General features: G+C 60.8%; 2 protein-coding genes across 2 annotated transcripts; one reads left to right on the top strand and one right to left on the bottom strand.

The window, feature by feature from the left end:
• The first annotated feature begins 691 nt into the window (after positions 1–691).
• FMOD (fibromodulin) lies at positions 692–8,084 on the top strand. Its single transcript, XM_009906201.2, has 3 exons — positions 692–1,075; positions 3,885–4,895; positions 7,398–8,084. Exons 2-3 carry the CDS (start codon positions 3,905–3,907, stop codon positions 7,547–7,549), a joined length of 1,143 nt encoding a protein of 380 aa, XP_009904503.2. The 5' UTR covers positions 692–1,075; positions 3,885–3,904; the 3' UTR covers positions 7,550–8,084.
• A 13,983-nt stretch (positions 8,085–22,067) lies between these two features.
• On the bottom strand, positions 22,068–24,006 carry BTG2 (BTG anti-proliferation factor 2). Its single transcript, XM_009906199.2, has 2 exons — positions 23,668–24,006; positions 22,068–22,646 (listed from the first exon to the last, which is right to left on the bottom strand). Exons 1-2 carry the CDS (start codon positions 23,969–23,971, stop codon positions 22,291–22,293), a joined length of 660 nt encoding a protein of 219 aa, XP_009904501.2. The 5' UTR covers positions 23,972–24,006; the 3' UTR covers positions 22,068–22,290.
• Between the last annotated feature and the right edge of the window lie 3,651 nt (positions 24,007–27,657).

Raw genomic sequence — 27,657 nt, 5'->3', positions numbered from 1 at the left:
TTTCCTCGCTGGAGGAAATGCTTTGAGAGCTCTGGAGGAGCTGATCCCCAAGCCGAAGGGCACAGAGAGCCAAGATGGGGACCGGGGGCAGTGCCACCAGCCTCCCCCCTCCCCAGCTTTGCAGGAGGTGCAGCTGAGCCTTGTGGCAGGCAGAGCTGCAAACTCTGAGCTCTCTGCCCACTCGTGGGTGCCCTCAGCAGCTGTCCCCTGCCCCACTCCCCCCTGCAGCCATCCCTGGGTTAGTCTTGGGGTGGTGTGGACCCCTCCTCCCGGGTGGAGGGGCACAGCCTGCAGGAATGCCAGCTTGGCATCTCTCTCCCCCAGCAAGCTGAAGGCAGATTCCTGCTGTCACACAGGGGCCCTTTGCTAGGCAATTTATTTACCTTGGATGCTGCAACCTTATCGTTCATGGAAATGTTTATCCCAAATATTTAAGGGCAGAACTGCATACACTGAGGCTTCCTGGGGCAGGAGCCCACGCTGCAGCCAGAGCAGGCTCTGATGCCTCTTCCCTGGGCACTGCAAAAGTCAAAGGCACTTTCTGGTGTCTCCCTAAGCATCACGTCCCCAGAGCCCCCCAGGTCAGAGGCTTTTGTCCTTCTTTTCATCTGGCCAGAGGCCTCCTGGTTGCTTCCTGATGAGAAACGCAGGAGAGCTGACAACAGCCTTTGAAAAAACAACATCCCCAATTCCACTAAGTCGTTAAACAGAGAGAGCCTGAAAAGTGCCAACACTCCTAGGAGAAAAGACTGGAGAGAGAGAGAGGAGAGAGAGAGAGAGAGAGAGAGGGAGAGGAGGGAGAGGGGAAGGAAAGAAAAAAGCAGGTTATTTATAACGCCAGGCAGCGTTAGGGTCTCCTCAGTCTCTCCTGCAAACTGGGCTGCTGCTGCTGCTGCTGGGAGGTCACTCCCCAGCCAACCTGCCCAGCCTGTGACCTGCAAGCACAGCATCCGAGCTGGGATCTGGGGCGGGCAGCAGCCCCTGCAGACCAGGAGGCACAACTCACATGCTGCTTGCCACACGGCAGAGCCCGGCCAAGAGCAGCAAAGGCTTTGCACAGGAGGCTCTCAGCCTGGTAAGTCTCTCTCCCTCTCTCTCCCTCTCTCTCCCTCTCTCTCCCAGGATTTTTTAATCATTATTATTTGCCTCTCTTTTCCTCCCCCTTTGAAGGCTGATTTCCATCCCCTCGCCCCGGCAGGCAGGCAGCTGCCATGCCAAGCTGATGCCAGCCACAGGGGTGGCACAGCTGGAGTGCCAGCACTCCTGAGCTGCCAGGGTGGGGAAGCCCTCTCCTGCTGGCCACAGCTCTTGCCCGGCTGGCAGCTCCTTGCCCGCTCAGCTGGGCACCTCTGGCAGTGCCTGCTCACTGCCCATCCCAGCTCTTGCAGCGTGGGGCAAACTGGTTTCACACCTGGCACAGCAGCACTGGCCTCAGCCCATGGCTGACCACAGGCTGCGAAGCCCCTTGGCTCCAAGACCTGCTCCCTCTCCAGGTGAGCAGCTGACTCCAGCAGCCTCTGGCACAGGAGAGTGGGGACCAGAGATGACAGAGGTCTCGTGGGTGATGCACTCAGCTCAGATCCCACCCCAAAACCAGGGCTGAAAGCCACTGGGGAGGGGAGAAGCAACCTTCAAGGGAAGCAGGGAGCAGCGGTGCCTGCTGAGGACAGGCTCTGGAGTTGCCAATATGTCAAAGAGGGGCACTGGGAAGGGTGGAGGGGCCCCAGGGGTCTGTCCTGCCCTGCACAGAGAAGCCCCTTGGAAGGGGCTGCCCAGCAGCTCTGCTTGGGTGGAGAAGCCCCCGGGGCAGAGCAGGGCAGCTCTGGTATGTCAGCAGGCAGAGTGCCCTGCAGCAGCAGCAGCAGCAGAAACTCCGCTGTGGCTGCCAAGCTCCTCTGTGGCACACAGCATCCCACAGGGCCACGTCTCCTCTGCCCCTCAGCTTCAGGAGCATGCAGAAGGAGGAAGGAGGGAGAGGAGGAGAAAGTGAGGGAGCCATGGCTGGAGCTGATGATCTCAAAGCCCTCTTCCAACCCAAACGGCTCCGGGCCCCTGCCCCTGCCTGCCGCCGCCTCAATCCCTCTTTTCTTCCAGCACAAGCAGCCTGCCAGGGTGCCTCGGTGGCAGGGCAGCTGCTGCCCAGCAGCAAACTGTGCCCTCTTTGTCTGCCAGGCAAGATCCACTCGGAGCTGTGGGGTGGGGACACAGTGAGGTTCCATCAGGTGACCCCAGAGCGAGGAGCTGCCGCTGGCCCCTGCCTGCCGCTTGCCCGCGCTGCTGGAGCGGAGCTGGCAGCCATGTGGCAGCAGCCCCACAGCCCTCTGCTCCCAGCCACGTAGAGAGGAGCCAGCAGGCAGGAGCAGCTCCTCTCCCCCTCCAGAAAGCACAGCCCCACGTATTTCCTGGAGGCATTTCAAGCTGCCTAGCTCCAGGCCGCTCTGTGAGCTCCTTCAGCCCTGAGACCAGGAGTCAGGGTGAAGGATGGAGCTGGAGCCCTCCTGCCACCAGCACCACGCAGTGCCAGCTGCATGGCACAAGCAGGGTTTGAGCAGCAGGAGGTCTGGAGGTGTCCAGAGAGTCACAGAGTAGAAGGGGTTGGGTTGGAAGGGACCTCAAAGCTCAGCCAGTTCCAACCTCCCTGCCATGGGCAGGGACACCTCACACCAGCCCAGGCTGCTCAGGGCCTCACCCAGCCTGGCCCTGAACACCTCCAGGCAGGGGACAGCCACAGCCTCCCTGGGCAGCCTGTGCCAGCATCTCCCCACCCTCAGTGCCATGAATTTCCTCCTCATCTCCAGTCTCAACCTCCCCTCCTCAAGCTTCAACCCATTCTCCCTCATCCTATCCCTTGCCAGAAGTCCTTCCCAGCTGAATGCTGCCACTTGTCCTGGTGGGGCTGAACTGGGGGAAACAGAAGCTTGAAAGTGGTTTCATTTCACAAATCAGCCAGGAGTTGTTCAGCAGCTTTGCCTCAGTCCCCAGCAGCAGCATCCTGCACCCCTGGGGGTGGGAAGGGAGAGCTGGATGGAGCCCACAGCAAATCATGTCACCAGCCAGAGCAGCACAAACAGAGCTGCACCACGACATGCCTGCAGCTCCAGCAACCCTTCTCACAGCCAATGCTCTCCTCTGCTTGGCCAGAGAGGGGCCAAGGCCTTCCTCCTCCCTCCTGGGCACAGCCTGGCACCTCAGGGCAGAGCTGTGGGAGCACAGAGGCTCAGACTTCACATCTCCATCCTCCACTCCTGGCCTGGACCAGCAGTGGTGTGGCCAGCAGGAGCAGGGCAGGGATTGTGCCCCTGTGCTTGGCACTGGTGAGGCTGCACCTCACTGGTAAGGCTCAGTTTTGGGTCTCCTCACTCCAAGAGGGACATTGAGGGGCTGGAGCAGGTCCAGAGGGGGGCAATGAAGCTGGGGAAGGGTCTCCCACCAGCCCCACACCTGGCTGGATGCCCAGCCCATGGGGTGCAGCTCCCCTGCCCCAAGCCCTCATACCACTGCTGCTAGAATCATAGAACCAACCAGGCTGGAAAAGACCTCAGAGATCATCAAGCCCAAGCTGCCACCCAGCACCTCCTGACAACTAAGCCAAGGCTCCAAGTGCCACATCCAATCCCCTGGTGAACACCTCCAGGGGTGGTGACTGCACCACCTCCCTGGGCAGCACATCCCAAGGGCCAATTCCTCTTCCTGGGAAGAGCTTTCCCCTCACCTCCAGCCTAAACCTCCCCTGGCACAGCTTGAGACTGTGTCCTCTTGTTCTGGTGCTGTTTGCCTGGGAGAAGAGCCCAACCCCCACCGGGCTCCAACCTCCCTTCAGGTAGCTGCAGAGAGCAAGAAGGTCTCCCCTGAGCCTCCTCTTCCCCATTTCTCCCCCACCCCAGGTCCCTCCAGCACCAGCACCATGCACTGGGCCAGCATCCTGATCATGGCTGGGCTCTGTGGAGCCTCCCTGGGCCAGTACAACGAGGAAGAAGACCTGGCTTGGCTGCAGTACTACATGAGGCAGTCCAGGATGTCCTCCTACAACTACATGCCCTACTACGAGGACGAGAACCCTCCTTACGTCTACTCCTACCTCCCCGCTCCGGACACCGAGGCAGAGCCTGGCCCTGAGCCTCAACAAGCCACCTCCTGGCAGTGTCCCCAGGAGTGTGACTGCCCCCCCAACTTCTCCTCAGCCATGTACTGCGACACCAGGAACCTGAGGTACCTGCCCTTCGTGCCCTCCAGGATGAAGTACGTCTACTTCCAGAACAACCAGATCGCCGCCATGCAGGAGGGAGCCTTCGACAACGCCACCGAGCTGGAGTGGCTGGCGCTGCACAACAACCAGATCAGCAGCGAGAGGATGGGCAAGAGGCTCTTTGCCAAGCTCAAGAGGCTGGAGAGGCTGTACATGAACAACAACAACCTCACCAAGGTGCCCAGCCCCTTGCCTCGCTCCCTGAGAGAGCTCCACCTGTCCTACAACCAGATCGCCAAGGTCCCCTCCAACGCCCTGGAGGGCCTGGAGAACCTCACCGCTCTGTACCTCAGCCACAACTTCATCTTCGAGATGGGAGCCTCCCTCAAAGGGCTCAAGTCCTTGATCCTTGCTGACCTGAGCTACAACCACCTCAGGAAAGTCCCCGAGGGGCTCCCGGCGTCCCTGGAGCAGCTCTACCTGGAGTACAACTACATCAACACCATCCCCGAGGACTACTTCAGGGTCTCCCCCAAGCTGCTCTACGTGCGGATGTCCCACAACAGCCTCACCAACCAGGGCCTCTCCACCAACACCTTCAACAGCAGCAGCATCCTCGAGCTGGACCTCTCCTACAACAGGCTCCAGAAGATCCCCAGGGTCAGCACCAGCCTCGAGAACCTCTACCTGCAAGGGAACCAAATCGATGGTGAGCAGAAAGGCAACGGCCGCGGGGAGGGGAGCGGGGTGCAGGGGATGGGGGGGAGGAGGATGGGGGTGCAGGGGATGGGGGGGAGGGTGAGGAAGATGGGGGTGAGGATGAGGAGGATGGAGGTGCAGGAGATGGGGGTGAGTGTGAGGAGGGTGGGGGTGAGGAGGAGGAGGATGGGGGTGCAGGAGATGGGGGGGTGCAGGAGAGAGGGATGAGGAGGAGGGGAGTGAGGGTGCAGGAGATGGGGGTGAGGATGAGGAGGATGGGGGTGCAGGAGGATGGGGGATGGGGGTGCAGGAGGATGGGGTTTGGGAGGCTTCTAGGTGGCCCTGAGCAAGGCAAGAACAGAGCTCATTGTGGCCCAGCACACCTGGAGCTGAGAAGCTGCCAGCTCTGAGCCCTCCTGTGGCATCCACGGCAGCTTTGCAGTGGTTTCCCTGCAGCTCTTGCTGAGCATCTGCTGCTTGGAGGTGCCAGAAGCCAGCTGTGGGTAGCAGCTGATGGGGAGGGGGCTGTGGCTTCAGTCCAGTGTTGCACACAGGCTGGGGGATCACAAACAGGGGTGGGGGTCCCAGCAGGTGGGAACAGACCTCAGCCTGGCCAAGCTACAGCAGGGGCCAGGGACATGCTGTGTGGGGGCCAAGGGTCTGCAGCACTGGGGACCCTTCCTGGCCTTGCAGGGCACCAGCACAGCCCATGGCCCCAAAGGCCCTTCCAAGGGGGGTGGTCTGCAGCCAAGGGGGGGACATCCTTGCTGTGGCTGTCACAGGGACAGACAGCAGCTCCTGGTTATCAGAGCCATCAAGGCAGCAGCTTCTGCCAGGGCTGAAACTCACTCCACTGATACACAAATAAATAAAAGGGAACAGATTGTTCTGGGGCTGCTATTTATAACAATGAGCTTGGGGAGGGGGGAGAAAACAACCACCCCAAAGCCAGCAGCCTCCTGGAAAAACCCAGGCTGGCTGCTCTCAGCCCAGGGCAGGACCCTCCTGGAGCAGCGTTGGAGCCCCTGAGCCAGGGCTGGGGCTGGGGCTGAGCCGGGGCAGCCCTCAGGTTGCTGCGGAGGGAACTCACAACCCCGCAGAGGGAAATCGACAGAAACAAACCAGAGCAGACTCCCAAACGTTTGCTTCCAAAGCCCCTGGAGCTGCTCACCCTGCCCACAGCTGCCACCAGACCACCACGGAGCCCTGCAGCCTTTCCCGTGCTCGCTCCTCCAGCCGCAGGCTTTGCTGCTGACCTTGCAGAGCAGCCCCAGGAGCGAGGGGCTGCAGGTCCAGGCGTGCAGCATCGACCTCTTTTGAGGGGGGACACATCCGACCCCATAGGGCATCAGAGCCAAGGTTGTGCCGCCTGCTCCCCCCCTCCCCCCCAGCCACCCAGGGGGGTCCTCACTTGCCTCCCTGCACACCACAGGGCTTGCAGCCCCCCAAGCCTGCAGTCTGTGGGCGCAGGGGTCCCCCAGCACCCCGCTGCCTTCCCCTGCAGCAGCCTGGCCTGGAGCTTTGCTGCCATCTAGTCGGTGCCTCCTGTCCCACATCCCGCACAAAATCCTCGCAGCTCAATCGGCTTCTGCCCTCCAAACCCAGCCCCGGGCCGCAGCTTCCCTGCCTGCTGCCGCCGCCGGCGGGTGGCAGATGAATGGAGAGGGGACGGGCACGGGGACGGGCACAGGGACACGGGTGGGCACAGGGACACGGGTGGGCACAGGGACACGGGTGGGCACAGGGACGGGGATGTCCTCGCTCCTAGGCACACTCTCTGGGTGGTCCTACGGGCAGGGGCTGGAAGCTGCAGCCTAGGGAGGCAATTCCCAAGGCAAAAAAGCCCTCAGCCTCCAAACAGCTTTTAACCCTGTAAGTCCTCCAGGCAGGCTGGGCAGAGGCAGCCAGGGGTGGGGGCTGCCACCACTGCCAAGCCCTCAAACGGGCACAAACTCACAGGCTCCTTCTGACTGTTGGGACAGGACAAGGGGGGGTTGGTTTGAGACTAAAAGAGGGAGACTGAGACTGGAGAGGAGGGAGAAATGTTTGACACCAAGGGTGGTGAGAGCCTGGCCCAGGCTGCCCCGAGCTGCCCCATGCCTGGCACCATTCCAGGTCAGGTTGTTTGGGGCTCTGAGCAACCTGCTCTGGTTGGGGCTGACCCTGCTGGCTGCAGGGGGTTGGACTGGATGAGCTTGCAAGGTCCCTTCCCATCCAAACCAGTTTGTGATGCTCTGACTGCAGCTGGGAGCATCAATCACCCTTTCAGCTCAAGAGCAGAGAGTGTGGAGCCCAAATTTGGAGGAATTGGCAATTTGGGGGTGGATGGGGGGGGAGGGAAGGGCGGGGGGAGGTCTTGCCCTGCCCACCTGAACACAAACCAGCTCTCCGAGCTCGGTATCCTCAGCCCCGTCCCCAGAGCAGCCTCCCGCGGACATTCCTCCCGAGGTCAGTCACGCCACGGAGGTCGGAGCTCAGCTCTCCCTCTCTTCTTCACTGCCTCCCCCTCCAGAGTTCTCCATCAGCAGCTTCTGCACCGTGGTGGACGTCATGAACTACTCCAGGCTGCAGGTCCTGCGGCTCGACGGCAACGAGATCAAGCGGAACGCGGTGCCACCCGACGCCCCCCTGTGCCTGCGGCGTGCCACCGTCATCGAGATCTAGCCCGGCGCCCCCTGCCCTTCAGGACTTGGCTCTCCCCTTTCCGGGGAGACCCTCACCCCCGTTTTAACGCAGCTTGATGGTTTGATTTGGCTTCTGCAATAGTGCAACAAGGGAGCTCCAGCAGCAGCCCACACAGGTGGGCTGGAGCTGTTCTCCCCAGAACATTCCCCCCTCCCCCCCACCCTTCCTTCCAGCCACACAGGTCCTGGCACTGCTCCCCTACACCTGTCTGGCCCCACCACGGCCACCCCACCATTCACCATCTCTCCTGGTCTGGGTGGGATGCGGCAGGGATGGGGGAGAGCTCCTCCCACCTCCCAGGCACGGCACTGAGCATCCAACCCCAGCGGGGAGGGGGTCAGGGCTGGGTCCTGCAGGACCTGCAGATCTAAACCAACTCACCCTGGGCCAGGAGAGAGTGGTCCCTGGGAGGAACATCCAGGAGGTTGGCAGCTGGATGGGTAAAGGGTTGAAGGTTTCCTGGCTGCCAGCATCCCTCAGTCTGGGATGGGGAAGGGCAATCCCACTCTTCCCTCTTCATGAAGCAGAGGAAGCTCTCCTGCCACTGCTGAGCTCAGAGAGAAACACCCTGGGAAGCAGCCAGTCCATGGGCCAGGGCTGAGAGGGGTCTCACATCTTCCTCCCAGACCACTGCTTCAGAGCAGGATGGGGCAGTTCCCGGTGCCACCCCCACCCAGCTCACCACCCCCCACCTGGCTCTGAGCTCCCTCCCTGCCCAGGCACCCAGCATCACCCACTTCAACCCCCAGTGACACCTGCAGCACATCAGAGCTCACCACAACCCCCCCAGCCTGCTGCCTCGGATGGCTTCGTTTGAGAACCCCAAGGAGCAGCCGAGCTTTGGAGGTGACCTCTGCAAAGCTGCTGAGGCCACATCCAGACCCTCCACATTTAAACTGCATGCAAAAAAAAACCACCCCAAAAGACCCCAAACCCACCCCCCCAGCCCCCTCCCCGTGCTGTCACCACCGCATGAACTGTAGATCTCACACCCAGCAATAAAGCCCTTTCTGTAACTGCACTGAACGTGTCCGAGGAACCGCGGCCGCGGGGGGAAGAGGTCGAGCGGCTCCGAGCTCCTCTCTTGCAGCCCAGATCCTCCCCGCAGCCGCACTCCGGGGCTGGATTCGCCGTCTGGCGGCTGGAGCAGACGCGGCTGGTCCCTACCCCACCTTGCCCGCAGCGAGGAGCTGCTGCTCCAAGCACAGAGCGGCTCGGAGCTGCTGCTGCTCCAAGTGCATCGCGGCTCCAAGCGCACCGCGGCTCCAAGCTGCTGCTGCTCCAAGCACAGAGCGGCTCGGGAGCTGCTGCTGCTCCAAGCACAGAGCGGCTCGGGAGCTGCTGCTGCTCCAAGCACAGAGCGGCTCGGGAGCTGCTGCTGCTCCAAGCACAGAGCGGCTCGGAGCTGCTGCTGCTCCAAGCGCATCGCGGCTCCAAGCGCACCGCGGCTCCAAGCTGCTGCTGCTCCAAGCACAGAGCGGCTCGGGAGCTGCTGCTGCTCCAGCACAGAGCGGCTCGGGAGCTGCTGCTGCTCCAGCACAGAGCGGCTCGGGAGCTGCTGCTGCTCCAGCACAGAGCGGCTCCGAGCTGCTGCTCCTCCAAGCACAGAGCGGCTCGGGAGCTGCTGCTGCTCCAAGCACAGAGCGGCTCGGGAACTGCTGCTGCTCCAAGTGCATCGCGGCTCCAAGCGCACCGCGGCTCCAAGCTGCTGCTGCTCCAAGCACAGAGCGGCTCGGGAGCTGCTGCTGCTGCTCCAAGCACAGAGCGGCTCCGGCGCACCGCGGCTCGGCCCCGCTGCGGCTCCAAGCACCCCGCGGCTCGGCCCCGCTGCGGCTCGGCCCCGCGGCTCAGCCCCGCGCAAGGACGTTTACAGAAAGGGGAAAACAAGACACGGAAAAGCGGCAGCTGAGAGGGAAGGGACGCTGGGGCCACCCCTCTGGGTACTTCCCAAGTGCTTTCATGCTCTCCAGCCTTCATCCCGGCTCATCTTCAGCAGCTAAACTGGAGGAAAGCTCCCCGCGGGCAGGCGTTTTCCAGACCTGGAGTCACACAGAAAGTGACATTTCCCAGCCTGGAGCCTCTCCCCTGCACGCTGGGGGCTCGCTGGGCTCTGGGCTGGTGCCAGTTAGGGAGGCAGAGCCTTTGGGCACTCCGGGGGGGGGGGGGGGGGGGGGGGGAGGGGGGGTGCAGGAGGTGGGGGTTTCCCCACTGGCATCCCCCAAAAGAGCCCTCCCCCAACTCCAGCCAAGGCTCTTGCAGAAACCAGGTAGAAGGGGAGGCCAGAAGAGCCCAATCCATGCCCTTCCCCACCCTGTCCTGTGTCCCAGGGCAGCACAGGGACAGGCACATCCCCATCACAGCCTCAGCTGGCCCAGGACCATCACTGGGTGTTGGTGTTGCCTGTCACACCCTACCCACGCTGGAAGGGTGACCCTGGCTTTCCCTCCCCAGGGAGCAGCAGCCAGGCCCAGGAGGTGCCCTGCCCCCAGGGGGACTCATCCCACCCGGTGCAGGCTTGGGTGAAGCTGGGCTGAGACATGGGGGGAAACCCAGCTCAGAGGGAGGCAAACCTGCCCCTGGTTCTGAGGTACCAGGGGCCAGCAATGCTCACCAGCCCCCAGGGATACATGCCACAGCCCTTCCTCCTCCTCCCCTCATCCAGCAGGCCAGAGGAGAGTGGGGAACAGAGTGACAAGGCCCCCAGCCCATGCCACATCTCCTCAACAGCAGCAGGGGAGGATGCTGGCAGGATTCACCCACACAGCAGTCAAGAAGCCTCCTCCTGCCCATGCCCAGGAGCTGCCCAGGCACCACAGCACACCACTGCCTTTTGCTTCCTTCCCAAACCAACAGCAGCCTGCAGAAGCTGAAGGGTCCAGGGGGGTGGCTGCAGAGAGGCTCCCACCCATCACCACGGTGGAGACCTGGCAGCAGAGCGAAGCCCAGGAGAGGCAGCTTCCCACTGCTGCCTCCAGCAGCTGCTTTATGCAGGCAGGGGGACTGGGAGTGCTGATTGACACCAGCTGGGGCAGTGGTTCTGCATCCCACAGCAGTGGAGGTGAGGGGGCAGAGGGTCAGTGCAACTCCTGCCTTGCTTCTCCCCCTCCTCCCAAAAAAGGAGAGGACTCGATTGGCCTTGGGCAAGCCCACAGGCACCAATCGCTGCCTTGTTGTGGTGGGGATAGCAGAGATGGGGGCTTGCCCCCCCTTCTCATCCCCTTCCTCCTCCTCCTGTTGCTGGGAGGACATGCTGGGTCCAAGGGGCCCCAGCAGCCTGTATCCCACCAGGAAGGAGGAGGAGGAGGTGGGGGGAGTGCAGGGCTTTGTCCAGATCCACAGAGAAACATAAAGGAAAGGGAAACCCCAAAGCAAGCAAAACCCAGCTCCCCCAGCCCCCCTTGGAGGTGTGCTCTGAGCACAGAGCCTTTGTGGGGCTGCTGCAGGAGGCACCAGCAGCTGCAGCCCCCACCAAGGTCTGGTTTGGACTCTCCTCGGTGGGATGTCAAAGACCCACACCCCACACCCACTCCCCACACCGCTCCTGCCAGCCCCACCGCCCCTCACCATCACCCTGTGGGATCAGACCATGGGCTTGGGCCTGGGCCCCCAGCCTGGGGCTGGCCCTGCACGAGACCCTAAAACCCAGCAGCTCCCACTGGGTGCCCTGTGGGCACAGGCAGGGTTTCTCCAGAGCTCCCCTGAACCCCCCCCAGATTCCACTCCCACTTCCTGCCAGCCTCTTCCCCCCAGGTTCTCTTCCCCCCCACAAGTTTTTTCTGTCCCCTTTGCAGCACCCCTCAGGCCTGGCCCCCCCTTAGGAGGCTTCCCCAGGATTTGTGCTTAAACACAGCCCCCCACAGCCCTTCCCCTGGGGGATGTATGCAAGAAGGCAGCGAGGCAGCAAGCAGTGGGTTTGACCCTGGTGTGAGTGGAAGAGCCCAGGGCTGGAGGAGCCCAGGGCTGGAGGAGCCCAGGGTGGGCAGAGCAGCACCCCCTCACCCCCCCAGTAAAGGGATGTGAGCTCCAGGCGCCTTGGGACACCGAAGTGTTTGTGGAGCCCAGGGAAGTGGAGCCCAGAGCCACATCCTTGGTCCCTTCCCTTCTCTCCCTCCTCCTTCTTGGAGTTCCCCTCAAAGCTTCGCTGAGTGGAGGAGCTGCAAGGACAAAAGGATTGGTGGCCAGGTCACCACGCCTGAGCCTTCTGCAGACGTGCTCCGGGCGGGGACCAGCAGTAAAAGTTGATCATTAATCAGCTGTTTGGATCCGGCCCGCGGCAGCTGCGACGGCGCTGGGAGGAGATAAGGAAAGCGCCGAGGCAGCAGGAAAAGGACGGCGGGGAGGGGCCCGGAGCGGTGCTGCTGGAGCTCACCAGGACCTCCTCGCCTCCTGGGGGACAAACTAAGGTCCCACTTCACACCGGAGCAGGCTGAGGCTTGAGGCATCAGCGCAGGCCCTGCTCATGCAGCTCCCTCTCAGGAGCAACCCGGAGCCGGGGTCTGGGGGCTCCAGAGCAGAGCAGCTGGGGGGGGGTTCAGCCCCTCTAGGGGAGGGACCACTCTGAGGGGACCGTTGGGCACCGGCAGTGCCACTCCCCAGCGGTGTTTGGGCTCTGGGGGGACAGGGCCAGGCAGGAAATTCCCAATCTGTTCAGGTCCCATTCTTGCCTCCCCTTTTGTCCTCGTCGCCATCTGTCCCGCAGCCCTGCACCCCCCTGCACGTGCCATAAATACCCAGACAGCCTTTGTCTCTGCTTCAAAAGGCAGCCTGCACCCCAGGCCCCAGCCCTGGCGTGGCCCCCAGCCCTCCCCAGCAGCGGCTGCTGCCAGCCTTAAAGCTGCCAGGGGGCTGGCACAGCCATGGGGCCTTTCCGTGCCCCCTGCTTTGCTGTCGGGGGGGTCTGGGGCGCTGGGGCACAGGCTCAGCGTTGCTTCTGCCCCTCCTCGTGCCCCTGGAGGGGTTTGGGTTGGCACTAAGAGGGGCTGCACTGCTCTGACACCTCAACCATCGGTAGGATCCAGGAAGCCCATCACTGAAGCTGCCCTGAAGGAGGAAAGGAAGAAAGAGGAAAGTTCAGTTCCCTGCAGGCTGGCAGAGCTTGGCAGAGACCCCCAGCAGGCTCTGCACCCCAGACCAGTGCTACAGCCTGTGCTGACCACCCAGATCCCAGCCAGACCCTCTGCTGAATCCCCCCCATGGGGGTCAGGAAGGGGCGGGGGGGGGACCCAAGCCCTCATGCTTTAAAGGCCGCCGGGGCTGGGGTCTCAGCGCCGCCGCCGCAGCCTTTTAACTCACAACAAAGCAGCCAACGAGTCGGGGAGGGCAGCTGCTCCGCTCCAGCCCTTCCTTCCCCTCCTCGGTTTTATCCGGGGCTATAATGGGAACAAACTCCCTGCTAAAAGGGCTTTGTCAGAGGGAAAATGAGGCTGGCGCTGCGTCTGGCAGCTGGGAACGCCGCCGACGCGCAGGGCTTAGCGATATTGTCGCCTCCGGTCGCCTCCAGCCGCTTCCCCGGCGGCTCCCCCGAGGTGAGGCTGCAGCTTTCTCAGGGTGCAGCTTTCACACGGGGGTGGGGGTCGCCCGGCTGCTGCACCCCACCCCGGCGGTGACCCTGAGAGCTGTCCCTTCCCCGCGGGGCTGGGTACTGCTGTGCCGGGCACAGGGATACCCACAGGGACAAATGGACCTTGCAGGGACGAGTGGTACCCGACCCATGCCCGGGAGGGATGCCCCAACACATCCCAACTCGAGCTGGTGGGTCCTGGGGCACAGCATCCCTTAGTGACAGAGCCATGGTGCCCCTTGGGGACAGGGGCACAGCATCCCTTAGTGACAGAGCCATGGTGCCCCTTGGGTCCTGGGGCACAGCATCCCTTAGTGACAGAGCCATGGTGCCCCTTGGGGACAGGGGAACAGCATCCCTTAGTGACAGAGCCATGGTGCCCCTTGGGGACAGGGGCACAGCATCCCTTAGTGACAGAGCCATGGTGCCCCTTAGGGACAGGGGCACAGCATCCCTTAGTGACAGAGCCATGGTGCCCCTTGGGTCCTGGGGCACAGCATCCCTTAGTGACAGAGCCATGGTGCCCCTTGGGTCCTGGGGCACAGCATCCCTTAGTGACAGAGCCATGGTGCCCCTTGGGGACAGGGGCACAGCATCCCTTAGTGACAGAGCCATGGTGCCCCTTGGGTCCTGGGGCACAGCATCCCTTACTGACAGAGCCATGGTGCCCCTTAGGGACAGGGGCACAGCATCCCTTAGTGACAGAGCCATGGTGCCCCTTGGGTCCTGGGGCACAGCATCCCTCAGAGATGGCAAAGCACCACACAACCTCAGGTGCCCGAGGGTGGCACTGGTGGCCATGGCTGCTGCCTGCTGCTGCACAGAGCACAGGATGCAGGGGGGTTCAGCACCACGCTGCCCACCACCCACAGCCTCCTCCAACGCCATTAATTACTCTTAGAACAGTTAATAAACTCACACACAGCCCTGCTGTGAGCTGAGCCAGCTCGGCCCTGACCCAGGCGGCACAGAGGCCTCTCTGCTCCCCGGCTCTCAGCCCTGCTTCTGGGAAACAAAAGGTGCAAAGTTTAGTGGTGCATGAAAGGAGAGACAAAACCCCAGCCCCCAGCAGACAGATGGCAACAGTTGTCCCTGCACACCAGTTGCTCGCTGGGGCCAGCAAACCCTTTTTATCCCCCAACAGGTCGTAAAGGAGGGCGTTGGAGCTGGCCCCAGCACAGGGCAGCAGCCGCTCCTGGAGGGGCCAGGATGGGGATGGGGATGGGGATGGGATTGGGGATGGGGGATTGGAGATGGGGATTGGAGATGGGGGCTGGGGATGAGGTTGTGGTTGGGGAAGGGGATTTGGGACTGGGGCTGGGGGACTGAGGATGGGGATTGGGGATGAGGTAGAGGGGTTGGGGATGGGGATGGGGGGGGATTGAGGATGAGTTTGGGGATGAGGTAGAGGGGTTGGGGATGGGGATGGGGATGGGGGGGGATTGAGGATGAGTTTGGGGATGAGGTAGAGGGGTTGGGGATGGTTTTCCTTGTGGGATGCTCATTGGAAAGCAAACACACAAAAAAGGCAGCTGGAAGTGGCTCCTCTCCCCCAGCTGCCCTCAGCAAGGGGGTGGCTGAGGTGAGTTGGCCCCCAGGGCCCTTGAGCCCCTTGGAGCAAGGAGTCACAGGGACCCACGGCAGGGCCAGGGTGAGCTGCCCCTCTCCAGACCTCACTTCTGCCCTCATCAAGCTGCTTATCTGGGTGGGGGATGACCCCTCCCAGAGCTCTGCTCTCAGGCCACTGGACCCCCACTCCCTTTTCAGGACCCCTTTCCCTCCTCCCTCCCCACTCTTCACGCAGAGCTCTGCACAGGACTCCCTCTCTGTGTGCTGCTGCCCCAGCGCCGGCGAGGGAGGCAGCAGAGCAGGCAGGGAGCAGAGGTGGGGCTGAGCCTGCTGGCAGGTTTTGTGCCTGCTGGGGGCGGGGGGGAGGGATGTGTTGTTCATCTCAGGTCAGCATTCAGCCGTGCCACAGCTTGTCCCATCTGCTGCTGGAGTCCCTCCAAGCAGAGCGAGCAGCGAGGCAGCTCCCGCGGCGCGTGGGGGGCAGGCCAGTGGGCATGGGGCACACGCGCTGCCAGCTGCCCCGACCTCGCTGGGGGGAGGAAAGAAGGCAGGCAGGAAGGCAGGAAGGGGACTTTCCACTGCCTGCTTCAGCTTTCAGCAAGGGCTGGAAAGGCAGAGTGCTTGGCACCTTCCCCCCTCTCCCCGTGCTGGTTGGAGAGCCCCAGCTGCGTGCGAAGCCCTTGGGGTGCTCGGAGGTGGAGGGGCAGAGACAGGAGAGTGAGGAGGGGGCACAAGGTTGAGCATGGGAAGTTCCACCCCAACGTGAGAAGGAACTTCTGTACTGTGAGGGTGGCAGAGCTGCCCAGAGAGGTGGTGGAGTCTCCTTCTCTGCCTCCAGACCTGCCTGGATGTGTTCCTGGGTGCTCTGCCCTGGGTGATCCTGCTCTGGCAGGGGGGTTGGGCTGGATGATCTCCAGAGGTCCCTTCCAACCCTCACCCTTCTGTGATTCTGTGGCTGGACAGAGACCTTAGAGGTCATCTAGTTCCACCCCCCCTGCCATGGGTAGGGAAGGAAGGGTCATGGCTGCAGAGAGCTTAAGTTTGGCCAAGAAGAGCTCAAGATACGGCTGGGGAAAGCTCAAGGTCTGGCCATGGCCTCTGTGCAGCTGCAAAGGGAGGCCAGAAGCTGGAGGAGGGAAGAGGAGGGAGAGGAAGGTCTGCCAGGAAGAGGGGCAGGTAGGGAGCAGAGTCCCCAGCCAGCAATCCCTCTGCCACCCCAGCCAAGGGACAGAAACCAGCCTGATGTCTTCCCATGCCCCAGGGGAGGGCTGAGCTCAGCCCTGCAGGGTGCAGAGCTGGAGGCAGAGCTCCAGCCGGGCAGGCAGCACTGCCAGACACTGCCAGGGCAGGCAGCAGCGATGCCAGAGCCTGCCAGAGGGCTGCAGCCCAAACCACCAGGGGCTTGGCACCACACCAGCCCCTCCAAAGCCCACCAACCACCTTCCCGTTGCTGGGCCACGTGGTGCTGAGTTTCCAGGGCTCTGGTGGATGCTGGGAAGAGGATCCAGGCTCTGGAGCACCGCAGGTGATGGAGCACCCCAGGGCCTGAGCCTCTCCCTGTTCCCAGGGCTGGGCTCTGCCAGCTGTGTCTGCCCAGATACAGACAAGGCTGCACCCACGCCGGGGCCTGGCTGGCCTCAGCCCAGCAGAGATCCCTGCTGGCTTCCCCTCACCCTCCAGCAAACAAGGAGGGCAGGAAGCACCTGGTGGGGGCCAAGCCCTTGGTGAACCTGCTGGTGTGGGGAGGAGCACTCAGCAGCACTCAGTTTTGCTTCTGCCCCCTCCTCCAGCTGCAAAGGAGGGAGAGCTCAGAGCTGTGGTGGCCACACCAGAGCCATCCCTGTCCCCATCACCTCTTCCCCTCCTAAGCAACCTCTGTCTCTTGCCCCATTTTGGAGGGCTCCAGCTCCTGCGGGGTTCAAAGGGGGAAGGCAGGGATGGGACCATGGGGGCTGGTGTGGGATGAGCTCAGGCTCCTGTGAGAAGGGCAGAAGTTACATCACCCCCACCCCCACCCCCACCCCCAGCAGTTTCACATCCTCAGTGCTGATGTTGCCCTTCTGCTAATTTAGGAACAGCCCAATTCCGCTGAAGGGACCCCAGGAAAGAGAAACACACAGAGGAGTCAAACATTGCACCCTCAGACCTAAACACCCCCACAGACTCGGGGTGGGGAACCCCATCCGGGGGGGGCTGCTGCTGTGCTGGGTCAGGAGGCACAATCTGCTTTTCTTCACCAGCCCAGCCCCCCCAAAACCAGCCCAGCCCCAGCGAGCCAAGGGCAGCACAGCCCTGCTGCAGCACACCCACGGCTGGGAAGCCTTCCAGGCGTAGCAGGGGGGCAGCACATCGAGGGCAGGGGACAGCACATCGAGGGCAGGGGACAGCACATCGAGGGCAGGGGACAGCACATCGAGGGCAGGGGACAGGACGTTCAAGCCCACGCACTTTCCACTCTGAGCAGGCACCAAACAGCCTCCCGGGCTGGGAGCAGAGGGGTTTTCCCCTCCAAGAACCAGTACCAGCCTTCCTCCCTGCAGCAGGGGGTTTGTTGGGGGGCGATTATCTCTAGGTGGGGAGCACAGGGACGCTCTCCGGGCTTTGGGGGCCAGCCTGCTGCGCGGGCAGGGCTCGGCTCCGCCGCAGGGTGCCGGGAAGCAGGCAGGGCTGCTGGGCGAAGGGCTGAGCTCTCGGCCAGCCCACGTCAGAGGCGAAGGCTGGGGTTTACGCAACGCGAGGCTCTCCGGTTACAGAGGACAAGGCTCGACCCAGGCTGCTTGGATTGGATTTCCTGGAGGGGAAAAAAAAAACACCCAGCAGAAGGCTCCACAGCCCCCAGGCTCAGGCTTCCCCCGGCAGGAGGCAGGCAGTGATGGCTCAGGGTGGTTTTGAGCTACTTTTGGTCTTTTCCAGAGCTGCTTCGAGCGTGCTGGGAGGCAGCTGGGGCCCCAGTGCCTTGCTCTGGTTGTGCCTCCCCTCCTGCATCCCCGAGCAGCTCCTGTGACGTGGATCAGGGATCCCACAGCGAGAGAATGTGGCGAGAGCTGAGCCAAAGCAGCCAAAAAAAGCCTCAGGAGGGGGGCAGATGAAGATGCAGCCCCAAATTAACTCAGCTTGGGCTCTGGGTTTCATGACCCTACCAGAAAAAAATGTCAAGCAAAATAAAAATAGCAGCTGAGTCAGCTGCTGAAAGGCTGGGGGGGAGCTGGATGTGGCACAGGGAGTGCTGACTCCTCACTGAGCACTCCCTGGCCTAAGAGCTGTATTTTTATCTTGGCTGAGAGCAGCTCAAGAGTTTAGATAATCCTGGGCTCTGCCTGCTGGCCCCAAACCCAGCCACAGGCCAGAGCAGGCAGGAGCACACCAGGCTGGCCGTGGCATGGACTGTGCCAGCCTCCAGCTGGGCCACGGCACACAGGTCCAGGCAGCCCACACTGGTCTGGGCAGGCTGGAGGGAGGAAGGAGACCATCATCTGACTGCACCCAGCCTTTGAACCCTGATGACTCTCCAGCTAATCAGCAACTGCCTGGGACGCCCATTCCAGGCCTCTTTCACAAGCAGCAGCAATTTGGGTGTGTTCAGGGACACTAATGAAGGGATGAGCAGCTTGGACACAGCACCAAAATGGGCCCACGAGTTGTTTTTCCCCTCAGTGCTGGCACCTTATGAGAGAAGCAGGAGGGGAGGAAGAAGCCTTGCCCCCAGCCAAGGAGAGCAGTGGGATCAGGGCTGTGCCACACACCCTTGGCATCACCTCTCCAGGAAAGCACCAGCACAGGGAGCAGGTTGTGACCCTGGCAGGCTGCACTGAAATCCTCCTGAGCCTGGGAAAATGGAGCTTTGGGCTGGAAACAGCCAAGGTCCTTAAGCCAGGCCAGTCCAAAGAGGAGTGGAGATGAAGGTCAAGCACTCACTGGACATCCCCATGCTAGGGAGCAGGGTCAGAGCTTGGTGCTGGAGTCAGCATGCAAACAGGATCTCCTGTGAATCAGCCCCAGCTGCCTTTATCATGACAGGCCCAGAGCATCCTGCACACAGCTCAGCACTGCAGCCCTGTGATCCTCACTCTTCCTCCTCCCCCCGCTCAGTCACCCCGGAAAGGACACTGGGGGACAGGGAGGCTTCCCCAGGAGCTGGCATCATGAATCCCTTCTTCCCAAGCCTGTATGAAGTTCTGAGGGCCTGGGTGGGAGATCTGGCAGTTGGACTACACCAAACCTTCATGCCCTGGCAGGACAGAGGAGTTCTACAGCCCTGCACTGGAGAAATCCCCTTCTGCCCAAGCCAGAAGCCAGCAGGCAGCACAGGGAAGGACACAGCAGGGCACCCACAGCCCACATTAGTCACCAGACCAATTCCCAGCCTTAATTCCTCAGGTTTAGCTGGGCAGGTTTGGAGTCAGCACATTGACTAAGCAGCTTTCTTCCACCACCCCTTTCCTTGCCACCGCTGGGTCATGACCAAGCCTCAAAGCCAGGCTCCAACCAAAAGCCTCCCAGCACTCAGAGGGTGGAATTCCAGCTCCCAGCAAGAAAACCAGGCTCAGCTTTGGGTTGGTTTTTATTCCTGCTACATTTTTATTAAAGTAACAAAAGCCTCTGTCAAAAGGATCTGTACACCCTGGGTATAAAAACACTGCTGTACAACCGGGAACCGGCCACCCCCCTCCTCCCAGCGCAGCTCACAAGCTCCCTTCCCCTTCTCTGGGGTACAAAAAGGAACACCACCACAACAGAGCAAGCAGCAGGTCCCGTTCAACAGTCCAGCTCCTTAAACACAACCCCCACCCACCCCAGACAAAGCCCAGACAGAAGCACCTCCGAGGCACTGTCAGGGGCAGGCTTGGAGGCAACACCGAAAAGGCAACAGAGAGACTAATTCACAGCTTTCATGTGCAACCAGCTAGGAGAGAAATGGATTTCACCCAGGTTTGGGAAGCTAAACACAAAACCACCAGACCCCCCCCCCCTCCAGCAGACTCCTCCGCAGCAGGGGTTAAGGCTGGGCTGGTTCTGGGGGTGGGTGCAGCGGTAGGAGCAGGTTTAGTGTATTCCTTTGGTGTGGGCTGTTCCTGAACAAAAGATGCTGGGAAGAGGGAGGGGAGAGAGTAAAGAAAAGTGTGGGGGTGGGGGTGAATGTTGAGACTGCTTTGGATGGTGCCAAGGAAGTAGCAGCCCTCAGGAAGCTCCACATGCAGGCGAGGAGGCTCAGCCAAGCAAGCACTGCTCCTCCTGGATGCAGTTCTCCCTCTGGGCTTTTGTGTTTCCCCCCACCTAAGCAAGCAGGGGAAGTGAGGACTCCCCCCCAAAAAAACCCCAAGATCCCTTTTTCCCTGAAAAGGGAATTGGCTTTTCTTTGGAAGTTGCCAAACTCCCCTCTTGGTGAGGTCACCTATTGCACAAGTTCACCAAGGGTAAAGCCCCAGTGCTGCAGTTCAGCCTCTGCTGTGCTGCCAGGAGAAGTTTTCAAGTGATGCAGAGGGAAGTGATGCAACTTCCAAGAGCCAACCCAGCCTGCTCTTGCTGCTGAAGGACAAACAGAGCTCACCCCTTGACACCTGAAAGGGACAGAATTGGAAGTCTGGGATTCCAGTTCTGGAATTCTTTGATTTATGAAGCTGATAGAAAACATCTGAGCTGAGGTGAGAGCTGGGGAGCTGCACTGGGCTGCAGGTCTGAGACATTAGAGAAGCTAAGAGCCTGTGGCAGATGATGGGGAGGGAGGTTTCCTTCCTCTCTCTCTCTCTCTCCCCCAGAGCACCCAAGATTTGGAAATATATTGCACAAATGTCTGAGAACTTGGTTCACCAAAGGCTGGGCAGGAGCAGCTCTGCTTCCACCACCAAGCTGCCAGCTCAGGAAAGGGAAAGGTGGAAAAGAAACAGCACACAAATAAGATGTGCTGAGAGGCAAACCTGGGAAAGTTTCCTTACAAACCACCAGGTCAAGGCCCTGCTTTGCCAATCCCTTCTCCCAGGAGCCCTGGAGGAGCACCAGCTGGTGAGGGAAACCCACCAAAGAGGCAGTGGACAGAGAGCATCCTGGCAAAAAGGCTCATTCCCAACAGGTGGGAGAGGTTTTGAAGGCAGCACTTCCAGCTCCCACCCAAGCCACAGCAGTCTGAAGGCCACATCCTGCACAATTCTCGGGCAAAGTCTCCCTGAGTACCACCAGGAGTCCAGGAAGAGTTTTTGCTTGGACAGAGAGGGCACAGGAGCAGGCACTCGTCGTGCAAACCAGGTGTGCACCAAGAGGCCAGAGCCAAAAGCTGTCTCTTGCCAAGGTAGCAACAGAGACAGCTCCCAGGGACAGATCACTCAGAGGGGCAAGAAGTGCTGTGACTTTAAAAGCAATGTGAAGACCCCAAAGCACCTGAGCACCCCACACACAGGAGAAAGAGACACCCCCCCCAACACTTCCAAGAGCCAGGGCAATGGAGGGAGCTCTCTCACACCAACCTCTACAGCACAAGGCAGAGGAGCTGAAGCAGCTCGGAGAAGTGCCACAGCAAGTCGTCAGCATCGGATCAGGCAACTCTTGCAAGCAAGGGGCCAGAGTCTGCTCTTGGGAGTGCAGAGAGGCCACACAGGAGCAGGTGGTGGCTGATGTCTAAGCCACCCACAGCAGAAAGGCTTTGTGAATTCACAGCTCTTGGGTGCTGGTTTCAGGGTCTGGAGCACCCTTCTCAGTGTGCAACGAGCAGTGGGTGGCAGCCAGGCACTGGGGAGCACTGGGAACAAGCAGCACTCCAAGGCCACCACAGGAGCTGCAAAGTTCATCTTGGGGGGAGGGTTCTCTGCACAGCTTGACCCCCAGCTCAGCTCTGCCTTGCTCCACTTCACAGCACACAGAGCCAGGGGTGGCCCTTTTCAGCCCAGCAGCAGGCAGGAAAGATGGAGGGGCTGGGGCCAGGTCCTTTTTCCCCCTTGCTTTGTGCCCAGGAGCAGGGCAGAGCAGAGCTGCAGCACTCACGGAGTGAATGGGTCCAGAGGAGATGTGCAAGAGCAAAGGAGGGTCCCCAGCATCACCCAGCCCCAAGGCAAGGCTCCCCAGACAGCGTATCCAGGCCTCAGAGGGAGCAGAGCAGCTGGGGAGTGCTGAAGTTAGTGGAGGGAAGACAACAACTCCTCCATCCCTCCTCCAACAGCTACCCAGCACCGCTGGGCAGCAGGACGGCAAGGAGGCCACGCAGGCATCTCCCACCACCAAGCCACACTTCCCAGCCTGGCTCTTGCCTCTCCTCCAGCGAGCCAGAGCCAGCCCCGAGTCGCCATCCAACACTAGCTTAGGTAGAGCTCAGCTTCAGGATCAAAAACTCACGAGCTTGCAACAGCTTTAAAAACACAGAAGAGGAGGAGAGGGGGGGAAAAAAAAGGCACCTGGGGCACCGCCGCTGGTCCCAGCAGCACCCAAACATTTTAATTCTTGGGGTTCTTTTCCTGGCTGTTTTCTGGTTGGTTTTCTGTTTTCTTAAAAAATATATAAATAGCTCTTCATCTTAAAAAATAAATCCTCAGGTGAGGTATTACAGTAGGCTGTGTCTTGGCAGCGGGTGAAGGACGAGAGGAGGAGGAGGAGGAGGAGGGAGGGCTTAGCTGGAGACAGTCATGATGTAGTTCTTGGAGGGGCTGGTGCGGCCCAGCATCAGCTGGTTCTTACAGGTGAGCATCCCGCAGGAGCTGGCGGCTTTGGGGCCGGCAGCCTTGCTCGCAGTTGCTTCGTACAAGACACAGATGGAGCCATCCTCCCCGATGCGATAGGAGACCTCGTAAGGGTCCACCCAGAGCGTCAGCTCGCTGGGCAGGAGCTGGTAGAGCTGCGGGAGGCTGAGTCCGATCTGGCTGGCTGCCTTGCTGATGATGGGGTCCATCTTGTGGTTGATGCGGATGCAGCGGTACCCGGAGCCTTTGAAGGGCTTCTCGGGAAACCAGTGGTGCTTGTAGTGCTCTGCAAGGCAAGCGGAGAGGAGCCGTCAGCCGCGGCTCGCAGGCGGCGTGCGCGGTCCCGCCGCGGCTCCCCAAGGGGCTCCGAGATCTCGCTGCGGGGGTGGAGGAAACTGAGACCTCCTTCAGCTGCCTCCCGCAGATGGAGGATCCAGAGCCAAGCACTCAGATCCTCAGCCACTGCCTGCTCCACGGCGCAGCTCTTTGGCTCCAAGAAACCCCAGGCAGGGCAACGGTGCCACGGAGGGCGATGGGACCTCAACCGAGGCCTCCTCACCAGCTGCTGGGGTAGGTACCACACCGCTGGGGCAGATACCGTATCACCACCAACAAAGGACCACAGCTGGGAGCAGCATCCAGGTCATTCTCTTAAAGTTCCGGGCATGTCGCTGTCCCTTATCTCAGCACAGCGGCAAACAAACCTCCCCTCCTTCGGGCTGATAACACAGGGCTGTGCTCAGCTGGGAGGGGACCCCTGACCCACCCACTCCGTGCCCAACCCCAGACACTTGCGGGGAGTGCCAAAACCTCTCCACCACAGGGCTGAGCTCTTCTTGCCGGGGGATACAGAGCAGCTTTGGATTATCCCTATCAAGCCCTAGCAGGAAGGGCTTCAAGCAGATGGGCTACGGCTGAGAGAGGGCAGGGGGGGAGCTGCACAAAACCCTCAGACCAGGCAGGGAACCTGCTCACCTTCGGGGCTTAGGCAGCAGCTGCCCAGCACCCCTCGGGGACACGGGAGGGTGGCCAGGGAGAGGCACACAATGGTCCCCCACGGGAGGGTAGCCAGGGAGGCGCACACGTAGGTACCTGGCATCAAGGAGGACACAGCCGGGTGCCAGGGACAGGCAGGGGTGGGCACCCGGAAGGGGGCAGCAGGTCCTGAGAGCAACACGAGGGGATCTGAGGAAGGACACCGGTGGGCACACAGCCCCGGGGTGGGGGGACGACAGAAAGAGGCTGGAGTGGATTTCAACCCCGATCCTTCCTCCCGACAAAGCAGCTGCTCTCTTCCTCCTCCTCACCTGCGAGGGCCTCCCGCAACGCCCCGCTGAAGACCTGCAGCTGCTGCTCGCTGACACAGCCCCGAGTCCGCAACAGGCTGGAGACGAAACCGACGGCGGCGGCGATCTCCGGGGCCATGTCGGGCCGGGGGCCGCGGCGCTGGTTCTGGCGCTGGCTCATTGCTGGGCTCCGGCGAGGCGGAAGGGTCCCGGTAACGGCGGCGACTCCGCGCTGGGTTGTGCTGGGCTCAGTCTGAGCCTCCGGCTCGGCGCTGCCGTTAAATAGGGCAGCGGCGGGAGGCGGCCCCGGCGCGGCGGCAGCCATTGGCACAGTGCGGCTGAGCTCAGCACCGGGGCAGCGCTGACGTCGTCACCACGATGACAATAGCTGGGGGAGGGAGTTACCGGAGGGCTATTTTTGGGGCTGACCTAGCAGCGGGAGGAGTAGGAGGATTGGGACAGGGTTTGGTCCGCTGCAGCTCCCCGCACCCCCGCGCCCCGCAGCAGAGACCTCTCTCGGGGCTCTCGGTGTTGGGGGAGACTTCGGGGTCGTGGAATCGTTTTGGTTGGAAATGAGCTTTAAGTCCATCCAGTCCAGCCGTTCTCTAACTCTGCCATGTCTGGTGCTAGCCCGTGGCCCTCAGCACCACATCTCTGTGGCTCTGAAACCCCTCCAGGGATGGGGGTTCAGTCACCTCCCCGGGCAGCCTGTGCCAGGCTTGGAGAACCCTTTCAGGGAAGAAGTTTCTTCTGATGCCCAACCTAAACCTCCTGGGCTGCAAGGTGAAGCCATTTCCCCTCAGCCTATTGCTTGTTACTAGGGAGAGGAGACCAACCCCCACCTGGCTCCAACCTCCTCTCAGGGAGCTGTAGAGAGCAAGGAGGTCTCCCCTCAGCCTCCTCTCCTCCAGGCTGAACAACCCCAGGTCCCTCAACTGCCAGAGAGGTGAGGAAGATGAGGGGGAATGTGACAGTGACCACTTTCATCTTGCTGTCTGAGGAGTGTTTGAGGTGAGGAGCAAGGGCAGACACCCCAGGACCCGGTGGCTCCCTCCAGCCTGACTTTTGGCTGGAGGAAGAGCAGGATCCAGGGGGAGGTGGCTCCAGCACAGAGGAGGTGTCCGCTCGCAGAGCAGGGAGAGCAAGCCAAGGCAAGCATGGGGCAGAACCAGGCGTCCTCAGTTGCCTCCATCCAGCCCAGGAGGGGGGGAGAGGAGAACTGCTGCGTGGCCCTGATGCTTAGTGAGATGGAAGCAGCGCCTTAAAGCCACTACAAACCGGGGAGCTGCACCAGCTGGCCCGGCTGCCAGCCACGCTGCCCAGCATCAAGGCCCAGCCTCTGCTGAAACTGGCCCGAAGCTAAAGCAACAGGAGGAGGCCAAGCTCCTGTGCTTTGATCAACCATGAGAGAGTTAGTATCAAAACAGGATGGGATTTCTGAATGACTATTCCCCTGGCAGAGGGCTGGGATGGTTTGGAGCCATTGTCTGGCAGCCCCAGATGCCTCCCTCGGTGTGCGCCGGGGGAGGATCTGAAGCCGCAGCCCCGCTGCGATCCCTGGCGCTCCCCTCCTGCGGCCGGGGCCTCCTGTGGCATCTCCACCAGCGGTGGGTGCAGCTGGAGAAAAGCGAGGCAGGGGAATGAGCTCATCCGGGTTCGCCTCTGCCCGAGGAGCAGCCCCGCAGAGGCTGAGCCGGGGCCGGTTCCCACAGCGCCGCTCCCGTCGCTGGCGCAGCGCTTTCGCCGCGGCGCTCCCTGATAAGGAGGGGGAAGGAGGCGGTGCCCTGCCAGCATGGAACCTGCCGGCACAGCTCCCCCTTATCGCGGCTCTTATCAAAGTGCTCCGGGCCCTGTCCCACCTGGGCACTGCTCTTGGCATGGGGGGAGCCTAACCGGGGCCCCTTCCAAAGATTTCGTGCAGCAGGCTGGCAAGAGGCTTCCCGGCAGCTCTTTGTACAGCAGGTCCCAGGACTCCAATTATCTCCCATGACTCAAGGGTGTAATTGGCCTTTTTGAGGCCTTTTGCTTCCAGTCTGTAGCTCATTTTATTCACACCTGTGTCATTCACACGGGCAGGCACCGTCCAGGGCATTTCACACCTTCTGAAGCAAGAGGGGGTGGCTCAGGAGCAGGGTGTAACCAACAAGCCGGGGCAAAGAGTGAGAAAAGAGCTCTGGAAACCTTAGAAAAGGTGGATAGAAGAGAGAGAGCCCAAGCAGAGCTGGGTACTGACCCCATTTTGTGCTCTGCACAGCTTAAATGAGAGCACTTTGGGCAGCATTCATGGGGTCAAGCCAACAAGAAGACAGAGCCAAGGGGTCCTCCAGTCCTCCCCTCCCCACTCCATCTGCTGCTCCATTCATCTGCTGAGCACGAGGAATCAAGCAAATCTCTTGCTATAAACCAGATTTGCCTTTGTAAGCTTTGAAATAAACCCAAGGATTAAAGTCTGAGGGCTTTTCTCTCTCTCCCTAAATCAGCAACACACATGAAAGAGCACATGGGTGATGTGAAACCAGAGCAGGGCACAATGCAGGCTGAGGCAGGGGATTTGTACAGCAGCAGCCAGAGGCCCCTGGAAAGCAGCTTTGCATAAACACAGTCCCAGCCTTGCCAGTCGCAGCTCCAGGACTTCAAACACACCTGCACTGCCTCCCCCCAGCCATGCTCAGGGCCTGGGGGTGCCCTCAGAAGCAGCAGAAAGTTAGGAAGCATCAAACCCACCCTGGGAGCAGAGCCCTTGATCTGAATATTATCAGCAACAGCCAAAACAAACCTTCCACTTCTCTGCTGGGGGAAAGCACAGGAGGCCTGAGCAGCACCTGGAGTCTAAGCAGAGGAGCTGAGAGCTGGGGAAAAGGAACTGTTTCACATCTAGACCTAGAGTGGCTCTGGGCAGCCTGCTCTGCTTGGGGGTGTCCCTGCTGACCGCGGGGGGCTTGGACAAGTTGACCTTTGGGGGTCCCTTCCAACCTGCTGCAATCTCTGGATCCAACAGAAGGATCCCATTTAAAAAAGGATGGAATGGTCCAGTCCTGAGCAGGTGAACCATAATTGCAGCAGGAGGCCTTCTGTCCTCCAGCCTGCCAAGAATAGCACTAATGGGTGCTGCAGGGTGATTTGCCATCAGGGCTAACAGTGCTCCTTAAGTGCTGGCTGATGATCTAACCTTGGCAAGCAGGTTCCCCTGGTCCCCCCTGCTCCACAAGTGGCTGGGAATGAAGTGGTGCCACCAGACTCAGAGCTCCCATTTCTTCTCCATCATCCTTCTTTCCACAGCCTCCCTTCCCCCAGCTTAGAGCCTTTGTCTTGTGCCTGTCTGTGTGTTCAGATGGCTGGACACAGGGTCCTGGGCTCCCAAATCAGATTGTCTGCATTAAGCTCTTCCAATAGGAGATTTCCTGTGGAGCTCAAGGACCTCTAAGCAGGTTTTTATGTGCCCATAATTTCTGGCCCTGTTACAGGAAGGCTGCAGCCTTAAAAGACAGGGCCTGAGACTTAGCACAGGCATCCAGATTGCTTTGAGGAGTTCCAGGGTAAACAAGCAATTAGAAAATAAAATTTCCTGCTTAAAAAGAGAGAGAAAAAAAACTTGGAGCTGCTTTTAAAGCTCTCTCCTGGCTGGGTTAGTTCCCAGCCTGTGTTTAGCTGGGGATGGATGGCTGAGAGCATTTAGATTTCAATTAAAAAAAAACCAAAGAAAGAATTAAAATCAACCCACCCCAAACCCCGCTGAAGTTCTCCCCAGTGATTGGATCTGGAACTGGTTGGACTGGAATTAGGAGTTCAGGTCGGGCTTCAAACGCCTCTGGCCCCCTCTTCATCCACGGGAGGCTCCCAAGCAGCCTTGCACGAAAAGGGGAAACGTTTTGGCTTTCAGGCAAGGGTTAAAAACCTCCGGGACGGCCCTGAGCTGCTCGCAGGGACTGAGGCTTTTCAGGAGTCAGCAGCTCCCAGCGTGCAGCTGTTCCCACGCTGCTCGCCGACTTGTTATGGTTTTGGGGGGGGTGA

The sequence above is a fragment of the Dryobates pubescens genome, chromosome 35 (genome assembly GCF_014839835.1).
Source record: "Dryobates pubescens isolate bDryPub1 chromosome 35, bDryPub1.pri, whole genome shotgun sequence".
NCBI classification, from domain to species: domain Eukaryota; kingdom Metazoa; phylum Chordata; class Aves; order Piciformes; family Picidae; genus Dryobates; species Dryobates pubescens.
This window is presented reverse-complemented; position numbering and strand designations above follow the sequence as displayed.

Coding starts and splice junctions, on each gene's coding strand:
- FMOD (XM_009906201.2), top strand. CDS start 3,905: ATGCACTGGGCCAGCATCCTGATCATGGCTGGGCTCTGTGGAGCCTCC. Junction 4,896..7,397: donor GCAAGGGAACCAAATCGATG/GTGAGCAGAAAG, acceptor CTCCCCCTCCAG/AGTTCTCCATCAGCAGCTTC.
- BTG2 (XM_009906199.2), bottom strand. CDS start 23,971: ATGGCTGCCGCCGCGCCGGGGCCGCCTCCCGCCGCTGCCCTATTTAAC. Junction 22,647..23,667: donor GTTGCGGGAGGCCCTCGCAG/GTGAGGAGGAGG, acceptor CTTGCCTTGCAG/AGCACTACAAGCACCACTGG.